This window comes from Salmo trutta, chromosome 21, assembly GCF_901001165.1.
Source record: "Salmo trutta chromosome 21, fSalTru1.1, whole genome shotgun sequence".
In the NCBI taxonomy this organism is placed as follows: domain Eukaryota; kingdom Metazoa; phylum Chordata; class Actinopteri; order Salmoniformes; family Salmonidae; genus Salmo; species Salmo trutta.
The window spans coordinates 19,945,718-19,958,719 of NC_042977.1; the positions used below are offsets into that span (position 1 = coordinate 19,945,718).

Genomic DNA, 13,002 nt, shown 5'->3' on the forward strand with positions numbered 1-13,002 from the left:
TACGTACACCCGTTTTATTGACAACAAGCTACAATAATTCCACAACAAGTCAAACATATTTTACAGCAACAAATACCTTCAAAGTAATTCACTATAACATGAAACATTTGCAGTTAGGATGCTGACACCGGAGCAGCATTTTTGGTTTCAATTGATAGTTTGAAGGATTAAACAGGTTCTTATGGAGCACACGGAGGGATAGCTCTTCCCACATGATTCATCGTTCCAGCCGTTTTCAGCTTAAGAGGAAACACGAAATAGAAAAGTAAGTCACATTTATTTGTTAAACGTACTCTGAAAAAGTTGAATTTGATGAATGATAATGGGCTTACTGTACCTCCAAAGTTCATCTGAATACATGGCTCTCTGGCACCATAGTGGTTAGTCGGCTCCCCTTCAGCCCAGCTCTCGTGATCAAATTTGGAGCCGTCACTCCAGAACCATAGCCTGTCCTGTGGGGAAGTAGTGAGATCTCAGATGTGCTTGCTGAACAACTTCTAAATTCCAACATACTCATGGTCTTTACTCCACCACCAAAACTGTAAAAGCCACCACTACCAATAATTTGCAGACTGACACTGGAACTGTGGGGTGAAAAAAACCCACAAGTGTTGATACTACAACCACATTTCTAAAAATCCCAATGCATTTCCATAGACTTGACCGGTGAGAAAAAAAACCCAGCCTACAACCGTTTAAAGACTGAATCTGCATTAGGGGGGGAAACAGCGCCACTGGCCACCATTATCATTTTTGGTCGCTGAGCAGCGTCGCGCAGCATGGTTAGAAACAAAATTAAAAAAAATAGCAAAAATTGTTATATGTCGCAAACTGACGGGTCACCATTAAGGCTTCCAGATTTAAAACATGGCCAGACCGATATGGAATAGGTTGCCTTTTGATACCATGCTATAGTACTCACTCCAGCCCACTGTGTCAGTGGATACTGCAATGGGCATTCTTTTTGTACATCTGTAAGATCTTCCAAACCAGGTTCTTTTTTTATATAGACACTTTCTTAAAAACTACACCGACCTATCAACTTAACAAATGTCAGATACAACCTTAATCCCAAGGTCTCAAATGGAACAAGCCACCTAGTAAGTTGTTTCTGCGCCATAGCAAAGAGGAAGAGTCGAGAAGAGCGAGAAGGATAACTACGGCCAAAATCTGCCTTCTCAAGCGGGTAGCGTTTTTGTATGGCCGTCAATAAGATGTCGAATGTCATTCACGACAAATATAATTGCTTATTTGAGCAAATATACGTTTTGTAATGCTTATGTTGTTACGAGTACTGATACAAGTAGCACACATGACATGCCAGAAACTGAGAAAACCATTTATATCGGAGTTGTGCCTGTCACACTGGAATCTGCTCTCTCATAGGCTAGAATGGTCCCACCTGATCTGCCCGACTGCATTCCATTGCAGACTCTACACATGGTTAGAGGCCAATGGAGTATCCGGTCAATACAATGGATCATCTGTGGCAATTGCTTTGGAGTTGAAATATCCAAGTATTCTTTCGAGATGATCAACTCAAATCTAGACCTACATCACACAGTATTTCTTTCACTTTTGACAATGACTTCACACGAGGCCTTAGTCACATGACATGCCTAAATACTTATAACCACTAGGCTAATAAATCACATGTGTGAACAAGTGTTGCGATTGTGTGTGTGTCCCGTTACTTGCTAAATGTCAATGAGCGTTGTCACCATCTTTCCTCTGCTGTACCTCAAACTGTGGTCATTACCAGCTGAGAAACTGGCGAGTTGATTACTCTTGGCACAGAGTTGTCTGAGCAGTGTCTTAACACCTACTCTGAGCTGATTATGACAACTGGGTACCTTTTCCACCTTTGCCTGAACAGCATCATATCCGCCAATCCAGGTAAGAGGGAAACTGCCAGTATTGATCAACACCACCGCCTGTAGAAATCGGAACTCTTCATAGCTGTGCACAGATGCCAGGTTTGCGCCAAGGTACTTTACAGTGTTGCGCACAGGTTTCAGTTTTTCTCCAAGTAACTGACAGTGGCGCTAGAGCAAGCAGTACACAGAGACAAAGACATGTCATAATGGAAGTATTAGTCAGTTGTCCAGTCTGAGAATTTGTCTTCTGGACTCAAATATTGCCATCGGAACTAATGTTCTATTAACAGGCTCTTAGAGATTAGTTAACCCATGCCCTGTGGGTTCTAATAGACAACAGGGCCCAACTCCACACAAATATTGCAAAGCCTATAGACATTATTAATTACAGCATATTTTACATGAGGCGCCTGTTAAAATAAGGCCAAAGACCCTTTAACTAAAAAAGCCAGTTCATTTCAATTGTAGAGGGTAAGCATTATACCTCTGCTTTGGGCCATGTCATTGCAGTTTTGACAAACATGAAGCAGCGTGAATTAAATTGGAACCAGCCTCTGGGGCATGGGTTTCTTTGGTCTGCTGCAAATTTCACCAAATCATCTGAAAGGAGAAGACAGGGAGTGTTACGAAATTGCAGCCGACTTTAAAGGATAGTCGAGACTGACTGACATACAAATCCCCTTGCATCATAAATAACATTTGTAGAGCAGTCATACCACAACAAAATATACACAATGAATGATGTAAAGCACACTCATTCCACAGAGCACCGAGTATCTACAGGTTTTAGAACTCCCCTCACCTGGTTGTCTTCATTGAAAGGTAAACCACCTGCATATACTAGGCACTCTGTGGAATGAGTTCGACACTCGTGATGTAAAGTGTGAAGCTGACTCTTACTTGCTATGTTCGCAGTCATTATGTCACCCAGTGTAAAGGCAGTGCTGAGAAGCAGTAGAAGGGTCAACATCGCCATGGTGATAGTCTCCTGACACACACACACACACACACGAGAGAAGCCATCAGTGTTTCCCCAACCTCTGCTCGAGCACCCCAGTAAGTCCACTTATCACATTCAACTAATGAAGGGCTGAGGAATACCAGCTATCATCTCTTCCACCACATACAGTAGATTAGCCTGGCACACAGGAATGTTTGACTCCAAATGGCACTACATAGGGAATTGAACGCATCTGATAGTCACCATCTACTTAAGTTAAGGAGAAGTCTATGCTCTTGGGTTCTCCCCAAAACAGCACCCTAGCTAACTAACCCCGATGCATGGCACACCTAGTAAGACACCATTTGGGATGAAATCCGATACAGTACTATGTTGAACTCTCACCTGCAGTCTGGTCATGTCAGCGCTCTGTTTGTGAGTTGAGTTCTACCACTTCCTGCTCTCCTTTTTTAAGGACCCATCCAGTCAGACCCCTCCCTCTCTCATCCTTTAACCGTTCAAATAATCAACTAATCATCAAGCTTTTATCATTTGAATCAGCTGTGTTGTGTTAGGGTAAAAACCAAAACGTACACCCCTTGGGCATAGCCACGGGAAGAAGTTTGGTGGTGCAGGGTACTTTTAATGAACGTTATTTTCAATTGGCGTGCTGGAAAAATATCTTTGCCTGTGCTACAGGCGCTCTATTGGTCCACTATGATAGCACTACTTTTGTGAAAATGTAACAAATATATATATATATATATATATATATATATATATATATATACACAGTACCAGTCAAAAGTTTGGACACACCTACTCATTCAAGGGTTTTCTTTATTTTTACTATTTTCTTTGTAGAATAATAGTTAAGACATCAAAACTGTGAAATAACACATATGGAATCATGTAGTAACCAAAAGAAGTGTTAAACAAAACCAAATATATTTTAGATTCTTCAAAGTAGCCACCTTTTGCCTTGATGACAGCTTGGCATTCTCTCAACCAGCTTCACCTGGTATGCTTTTCCAACATTCTTAAAGGACATCCCACATATGCTGAGCACTTGTTGGCTGCTTTTCCTTAACTATGTGGTCCAACTCCTCCCAAACCATCTCAATTGGGTTGAGGTTGGGTGATTGTGGAGGTCAGGGCAGTCTGATGCAGCACTACATCACTCTACCTTATTGGTCAAATAGCCCGTACACAGCCTGGAGGTATGTTGGGTCATCGTACTGTTGAAAAACAAATGACAGTCCCACTAAGCGCAAACCAGATGGGATGGTGTATCGCTGCAGAAGGCTGTGGTAAACATGCTGGTTAAGCGTGCCTTGAATTCTAAATAAAACACAGACAGTGTCACCAGCAAAGCACCGTCACACCTCCTCCTCCATGCTTCACGGTGGGAACCACACATGCGGAGATCATCCGTTCACCTACTCTGCGTCTCACAAAGACACACTAATCAGACCAAAGGACAGATTTCCACTGGTCTAATGTCCATTGCTCGTGTTCCTTGGCCCAAGCAAGTCTCTTTTTCTTATCGGTGTCCTTTAGGAGGGGTTTCTTTGCAGCAATTCGACATTAAGGCCTGATTCACGCAGTCTCCTCTGAACATGTGTCTGTTACTTGAACTCTGTGAAGCATTTATTTGAGCTGCAATTTCTGAGGCTGGTAACTCTAATGAACTTATCCTCTGCAGCAAAGGTAACTCTGGGTCTTCCTTTCCTGTGGCGGTCCTCATAAGAGCCAGTTTCATCATAGCGCTTGATGGTTTTTGCGACTGCACTTGAAGAAACTATCAAAGTTCATGAAATGTTCCGCATTGACTGACCTTCATGTCTTAAAGTAATGATGGACTGTTATTTCTCTTTGCTTATTTGAGCTGTTCTTATCAAATAAATGGACTTAGCCCTATTTGGTAAAAGACCATCTTCTGTATACCAGCCCTACCTTGTCACAACACAACTGACTGGCTCAAACACATTAAGAAGGAAAGAAATTCCACAAATTCACTTTAAACAAGGCACAACTGTTAACTGAAATGCATTCCAGGTGACTACCTCATGAAGCTGGATAAGAGAATACCAAGAGTGTGCAAAGCTGTCATCAAGGCAAAGGGTGGCTACTTTGAAGAATCTCAAATAGAAATAGATTTAACACTTTTTTAGGTTACTACATGATTCCATATGTGTTATTTCATAGTTTTGATGTCATCATTATTATTCTACAATGTAGAAAATAGTACAAATAAAGAAAAACCCTGGAATGAGTAGGTGTGTCTAAACTTTTGTCTGGTATTATATATGTATGCTCTTTACTTGTCAGTGTTCCAAATGGGGACATTATTTGTATTTTTACCTAAACATGCAAACACCATCAGATAGAATTCATAGCAGGCAGTGCACTGGGTTAGTCAGATTTTGATTAAGTATAACAGAACAGATGAATTGGCGAGACATTCACTCTCATGGGATGGGTTGCCAAAAAAGAACTAACTGAAAGCCACACTCCCAGATCTATTTATGCTGTTCTGCCAAGGCTATCACTGTTACGTTCACAGCAAAAATGCAGTCAAAATACAGTTGAAATGCAGCTGATATTTTGATGCTTCTATATCCCTGGATATCACCTGCATGAATAGCAATTTCTGTTAAGCTCGTTCCTACCCTGCTCCTGTATTTTTTTCAAACATCGACCAGTAGCATTACTAGTGCATCTCTCTCTCTACCAGAGTCTACCCCATTATAAGAACCCCAACAATAACTGCTAAAAGCCCATGTAAGCCTGTTGGCCGTTTGGCATGTAGGAGATGACGGAATTTGCTTTTGGAAAAAGTTGAGGCTTTTTGAGACTGGCTTGAACGGGTCTTAGCAGAGCATGTGTATGAGCATCAACAAGCCTTGTTACCATGTACCCTTTGAGAATGAATGAACCAATTGTTACATCACACAAACATAAGTACCAGATTCATTTTGGGAAATTCATTTGGGTAGTTTTCTTTGCACATTGGAGGATCCTGCAAAACCAAGTGTGAGGTTATGGCATTGATGTCATGTGTGCTATCCACATCCTGGTGCTGAACTGTGAAACGTCATGCGGTGCTGAACATTTTGAAACAGCTTGGCTCGTGGAATTACTCTTTGATCCAAACTAATACATTAATGAAATTGTTGCACTAATGAATTATTTGGAAACTAAAATCTGATTAAGGGAAAGTCCCACACACTTTTCTCTGTGCGCGCAGTCAGCCTATTTGTGCATGCCAAACAGAATGGACATTGTGGTGCGGGGACTGCCATATTGTTTCAACATTTTGCCATAAGGCGTAGAGCCATTTTTGAGTGAGAGACTAATAATTTCGCTGTTTAAGCAAGCTTTGTTTAGCTAATATCATGGAAAGATTAAGTCAAACTACTTTTTGGGTACCTCGTCAACATTACAACATGAAATCCTTATGTCTTAAATGTTGCTCCGTTTCGGAAATGTCAAAGAAACCGTGTGTTCTGCTTGACACAATATCCCAAAGTAAGCCCATGTCCACTCCACAAATATGTAAATCCTCTTGATTCCGTCACTGGCTTGTCTGGCTGTCATGTTTTTATTTTAACATGCCCTTATCTACACTGAAATAATATAATTTCAGTAGTCCTCTATTATGATTCATTTTTCCTCTCTATAACATAGCTCATTAAATACACCCTTGTGGTTGAATATATATCTCTTGTTGGTCCTAGGATACAACAATGAATAATCTGGATCAAATAAATACCATCAAAGGATACCTTACAGCTTCCAATAATGAACACCTTGTGAAACAGCTGTGAAAACCAACCTGTCAATATTTTAATACATAAACTTTGATCGTTTTTGGTACAGTTGTGTAATGAAGATATTTTCTGTACACCGACAATCAGACTAAAATACTGAATTCTGGTGCGTGGAATATAGAGGAGGTGGATGTGTGTGGGTGGGAGGTTCTGTCTGTCTCTTGTTCTCAACAGGCAGCCAGTCTCAGAAGGGGGACTTGAAGAGGGAGACTGCAAAGTCCAGGCACTGCTGCTCTCTTGAGAACAGGAGCAGTGTAGGAGACAGACACAGAAACAAGCAAACACACAGGTTACACTGAGAAAATGTAATGGATTGGTGTAGTGTTAGAAATGGGAGATATGTACTGCTCAACACTTTTGGAAGGTATAGCCTCCATGGTCCCCCTCCGCACAGAGAATCAAACTGATCCAAACTCACTGTTTCTGGTGGATGGGATACCTCCTGGGGGGCTCGGCTAGTCGATGGTCCTAAAGTCATTTTAGGACAATTTCTTGCATTTCTCAAATGTCAACCAAAACTTTACATACCTTGTGTATCGAGTTTCACTGAAGTGTAGGGCGTCAGGGCTTTCAGTGGTCGACTGTCCAACTGTGGAAGATTGTTGGCTTCCACTGAGGCAACCCTAGGAAGACAGAGGAAAAATACCAGTGTTAGGGAAACTAAAAGTAGCTTCAGGTCATTTTGTATGCAAATAGCTGTGAGATCTTTTATATTCACTTTAACAGATGGTGACCCCAGCTAGGAGCGAAAGAGCAGCGTTCTCTCAGGTCTCGCCTTCCTTCCGTCCTTCTTCCAAACCAAGTCATTTGTCCAGACGTCGTAGCACTTGGTCCCCTTCTTGATTCTGCTCCGGTAGCTCTCCTTCTGTTTCTCCTGCGCCTCGTCCATGTTCAGTCTCACCTTGATTGAGAACAGGAATAAATACAACTATATTTCCTAGGAAGGTGGTACTCAAAAGGCGTTCTGATCTGGTCTGAAAACATCCACCAGCTCGCGTCCGTACTCGGTGGAGGCCTAGATGCTGCTGTCGTGTGCAAAGAGAGACTTACCTTCAGGTTGTTCTCGCATCCTTCCTGGTACCAATCAAGGGACTTGCCCATGGCAGTCTTGAGGGTCTGGTTGGTTCAGTCACCAAACCTGGAGGAGGGGGTAGGAAAGCGATATCTATTGACAATGTAACATATTGAAATATGTACCATGGAAAAACAAATTGTAAAAAAAATAAAAACCATTCCAGCGTTCATGACCTCGGTCACTCAAGGATGACCGTGGGTGTTGAAGATGTCCACCATCGCCTTGGAGGTGGCCTCGCCAGTCTCGTCCTTGATGGGTATCATACAAAACAATCTGTTTTTGGTTCCAAGCACCTTCAATGGTTTACAGAAGGGAATTTGAGTTAAGCACGTACTCTTCCTTCCCTTACTGACCCTAATGGGTATTGCCTCCACCCACTTAGTAAAGTGATCACCTTCACTTCATTACTATGATCATGGTGATGCAATTATACTAGCTAGCTGTGCACGGAGGGAATAAACACATCACACTGCGCATCATGCGATTCCATATGAAATGCATTTCTAAAGCCCTTTTTACATCAGAAGATTTCACAAAGTGCTTATACACAGTGGTTGTAGAGGGTGCAACAGGTCAGCACATCAGGAGTAAACGTAAGTTGGCTTTTCATAGCCGAGCACGGAGGTCGAGAGAGTCGAAAACAGCACGTCCGATGAACAGGTCCGTGTTCCATATCCGCATGTAGAACAGTTGAAACCAGTTGGCTCTAATAAGTATATCTTGTACTCACGTCTATACCTAGCGAGAGTTTGGAAATGCAAAGCTACATTCTGCGATTCGAACCACCAAACAGCTGCCCCACTACTTGGTATACAGGGAACGGATGGGGTAGGGAAATGTAACACTAATATTCACCGACAGCGCTCTGACATCCACGTGATAATTTTCAACTTTTAAAAGCTATACACACTGTTCGTTTACGTTAGTGTTTGTGGAGTGATAAACTCAGCAACAACAAAAAAAAACATCCCTTTTTCAGGACCTTGTCTTTCAAAGATAATTCGTAAAAATCCAAATAACTTTACAGATCTTCATTGTAAAGGGTTTAAACACCGCTTTCCCACACTTGTTAATGAACATGCACCTGTGGAACCGTCATTAAGACACTAACAGCTTACAGATGGTAGGCAATTAAGGTCAGTTATGTAAACGTAGGACACTATAGAGGCCTTTCTACTGACTCTGAAAGACACCAAAAGAAAGACGCCCAGGGTTCCTGCTCATCTGCGTGAACGTGCCTTAAGCATGCTGCAAGAAGGCATGAGGACTGCAGATGTGGCCAGGGCAATAAATTGCATTGTCCGTGCAGTGAGACAGGACCGACCTCGCAGTGGCAGATCACGGAACATCACACCTGCGGGACAGGTACAGGATGGCAACTGCCCGAGCTACACTAGGAAGGCACAAACCCTTCGACGGTCCGCAAGAGGCTGGACTGAGGTCTTGTAGGCCTGTTGTAAGGCAGGTCCTCACCAGACATCACCTACGGGCACAAACCCACCCTCGCTGGACCAGACAGGACTGAAAATAAAAATAAAAAGCTCTTCACTGACTAGTTGCGGATTTGTCTCACCAGGGGTGATGGTCGCATTCGCGTTTATCGTCTAAGGAATGAGCGATACTGCTAGTTCTGTGGGTGATTTCCTGCAAGAGAGGAATGCCAGTGTTCAGTGAAGAGCCCGGATTTCAATCCCATTGAGCACGTCTTTGACCTGTTGGATTGGCGGGTGAGGGCTAGGGCCATTCCCCCCCAGAATTGTCTGGGAACTTGCAGGTGCCTTCTTCCATGCCGTCCCTGGGAGGGGTGCGTCACTTGAGTGGGTTGAGTCACTGATATGGTCTTCCTGTCTGGGTTGGCGCCCCCCCTTGGGTTGTGCCGTGGCGGAGATCTTTGAGGGCTATACTCGCTCGGCCTTGTCTCAGGATGGTAAGTTGGTGGTTGGAGATATCCCTCCAGTGGTGTGGGGGCTGTGCTTTGGCAAAGTGGGTGGGGTTATATCCTACCTGTTTGGGCCCTGTCCGGGGGTTTCATCGGAGGGGGCCACAGTGTCTCCTGACCCCTCCTGTCTCAGCCTCCAGTATTTATGCTGCAGTAGTTTGTGTCGGGGGGCTAGGATCAGTCTGTCACATCTGGAGTATTTCTCTTGTCTTTTCCGGTGTTCTGTGTGAATTTAAATATGCTCTCTCTAATTCTCTCGGAGGACCTGAGCCCTAGGACCATGCCTCAGGACTGCCTGGCTTGATGACTCCTTGCTGTCCCCAGTCCACCTGGCCGTGCTGCTGCTCCAGTTCCAACTGTTCTGCCTGCGGCTATGGAACCCTGACCTATTCACCGGACGTGCTACCTGTCCCAGACCTGCTGTTTTCAACTCTAGAGACAGCAGGAGCGGTAGAGATACTCTCAAAGATCAGCTATGAAAAAGCCATCTGACACTTACTCTTGTGTTACTGACTTGTTGCACTCTCGACAACTACTATGATTATTATTATTTGACCATGCTGGTCATTTATGAACATCTTGGCCATGTGCTGTTATAATCTCCACCCGGCACAGCCAGAAGAGGACTGGCCACCCCTCATAACCTGGTTCCTCTAGGTTTCGGCCCTTCTAAGGAGTTTTTCCTAGCCACCGTGCTTCTACGCCTGCATTGCTTGCTGTTTGGGGTTTTAGGCTGGGTTTCTGTACAGCACTTTGAGATATCAGCTGATGGAAGGGCTAAATAAATACATTTGATTCATGGAAGAGTGGGGTAATATCTCACAGCAAGAACTGCAGTACTTTATGCAGCTGGTGGCCACACCAGATACTGACTTAATGTCTGTTATGTTCAGAAATATTTAAACACGTTTACTGAAAACTGACGCAGTTGACAGTGAGACTACTTTCTGGGTCCTAAGAGAATTCTATTCTTCAAGAAACAATATCAAAGAATTGAAATGCCCACTGGACACCCAGACCGCATCTTCAAGAAACAAAGTGAATCAATGTTTAATAACGACTCATGAGACTAAATACGTACACCCGTTTTATTGACAACAAGCTACAATAATTCCACAACAAGTCAAACATATTTTACAGCAACAAATACCTTCAAAGTAATTCACTATAACATGAAACATTTGCAGTTAGGATGCTGACACCGGCGTAGCATTTTTGGTTTCAATTGATAGTTTGAGGGATTAAACAGGTTCTTATGGAGCACACGGAAGGATAGCTCTTTCCACATGATTCATCGTTCCAGCCGTTGAATTGCGTCGCGCAACATGGTTAAAACAAACAAAAAATAGCAGTAACTTATGTTGTGTGTCGCAAACGGATGGGTCACCATTAAGGATTCCAGATTTAAACGCCATTCAAACTTCAAACATGGCCAGACCGATATAGAATAACTACCAGCTTCACCTGGAATGCTTTTCCAACAGTCTTGAAGGAAATCCCACTTATGCTGAGTACTTGTTGGATGCTTTTCCTTCACTCTGTGATCCAACTCATCCCAAACCAAGTCAATTGGGTTGAGGTCGGGTGATTGTGGAAGCCAGGACATCTGATGCAGCACTCCATCACTCTCCTTTTTGGTCAAATAGACCTTACCCAGCCTTGAGGTGTGTTGGGTCATTGTCCTGTTGAAAAACAAATGATAGTCCCACCAGATGGGATGGTGTATCACTGCAGAATGCTGTGGTAGCCATGCTGGTTAAGTGTGCCTTGGATTCTAAATAAATCAGTGTCAGCAGCAAAGCACCCCATCACACCTCCATGCTTCACGGTGGTAACCACACATGCAGAGATCATCTGTTCACCTACTCTGCGTGTCATGGAGCCTATGTCCATGACTTGTAGACAATGACACTGAAACAAATGATTGTTTGAAGAAAGACTCTTTATTGTATCTCTTCAAGGTAAAGTCAAGAATCCTGAAACCAAAGAGAATGTTGGATTGAGTAGTGTATTCCGTTTACCAACAATACTTTGACATAAGGCGCCAAAGTCGAGTGTTTGTTGCGCACGCCAATTACAAAAACAATGTAACTTGTTAACAATGTTTCTACCGTGTATAAAGCTGCCCATTTAAAAATACATGCTCTAGCAATGTGAATATATATTATTAGAATAACAATCAAAGTATTGGTAGAGTATAATCATATCATTTAACCTTTCTCTGTGTTTGTCTGAAGCGCCGCGCTGTTTCCTTGTTGAAGTGCTGGTGTGCATGAAGCAAATTAGTCTACGAGTCATCGAGGCACATGTATCGATTGACGGGAATAACCAAAGAGATGAATTATCATGGTTGTGAATTATTTAATGAATGTGTATTGTGTGACTTAAAATATAAGTTATGGCACAAGTTATTGAAGTAGGTGTCTTTATGTAAAACCGTTGTTTATGATGTTATATGTCCATGGGAAATGATGCATTTATGGTAAAAATGTGTTTTGGGACTATCGTGATGGAATATTCCTAGCTGAAGGGACTTCCTGGATAGAGTACTTAGGTGCTCAGTTGGGTTTTTGCCTTTGGGGGAGAGCAGGCTGGCTAGAGTAGAGTTATAGGCAAAGAGTAGCTGCCCGAATAGTCTATACTGATTTATTCAAGTCTTTGTTGTTTTCTGTACATAGTTTATAGGCTAATTAGTCCTGCACCTGTTAATATTGTAAATAAAAGCTTTTAAGAGAGGTAAACACCAGAACATTCTGTCTGTCTCCTCACTGTCTGATCCGCCGCTTGGGTTAGTGATTCACAATGGGTATGACAAAGACACAGCGGTTGGGACCAAAAATCTCAAATTGACTCATCAAACCAAAGGACAGATTTCCATCAGTCTAAATGTCCATTGCTCTTGTTTCTTGCCCCAAGTTAGTCTCTTCTTATCGGTGTCCTTTAGTAGTAGTTTCTTATCAGCAATTTGACATGAAGGCCTGATTCACGAAGTCTCCTCTGAACAGTTGATGTGTCTGTTACTTGAACTCTGAAGCATTTATTTGGGCGGCAATTTCTGAGGCTCTTAACTCTAATGCATTTATCCTTTGCAGCAGATGAAATTCTTGGTCTTCCTTTCCTGTGGCGGTTCTCATATGAGCCAGTTTCATCATAGCGCTTGATGGTTTTTGCAAATGCACTTGAAGAAACTATCAAAGTTCTTGAAATTGTCCGCATTGACTGACCTTCATGTCTTAAAGTAATGATCGCCTGTCATTTCTCTTTGCTTATTTGCAGCTGTTCTTGCCATAATATGTACTTGGTCTTTTACCAAATATGGCTATCTTCTGTATACAAAC

The 13,002-nt window shown here is 42.7% G+C and overlaps 1 protein-coding gene across 2 annotated transcripts in view; it reads right to left on the bottom strand.

The window, feature by feature from the left end:
* LOC115156881 (ladderlectin-like) overlaps positions 1 to 13,002 on the bottom strand; it is a 20,426-nt gene continuing 7,424 nt past the window's right edge. The window contains exons 2-9 of one of the 2 annotated variants that reach the window (XM_029704683.1): positions 7,701 to 7,788; positions 7,369 to 7,551; positions 7,179 to 7,273; positions 2,778 to 2,865; positions 2,362 to 2,477; positions 1,854 to 2,045; positions 338 to 452; positions 1 to 239 (exon numbers count right to left, since the gene is read on the bottom strand). In XM_029704683.1, coding sequence (XP_029560543.1) covers positions 148 to 239; positions 338 to 452; positions 1,854 to 2,045; positions 2,362 to 2,477; positions 2,778 to 2,853 — 591 coding nt within the window. In that variant the 5' untranslated portion in view covers positions 2,854 to 2,865; positions 7,179 to 7,273; positions 7,369 to 7,551; positions 7,701 to 7,788 and the 3' untranslated portion in view covers positions 1 to 147. Of the gene's footprint in view, positions 240 to 337; positions 453 to 1,853; positions 2,046 to 2,361; positions 2,478 to 2,777; positions 2,866 to 3,222; positions 3,503 to 7,178; positions 7,274 to 7,368; positions 7,552 to 7,700; positions 7,789 to 13,002 lie in introns of those variants that run through there. The other variant, XM_029704682.1, reaches the window with a different exon arrangement.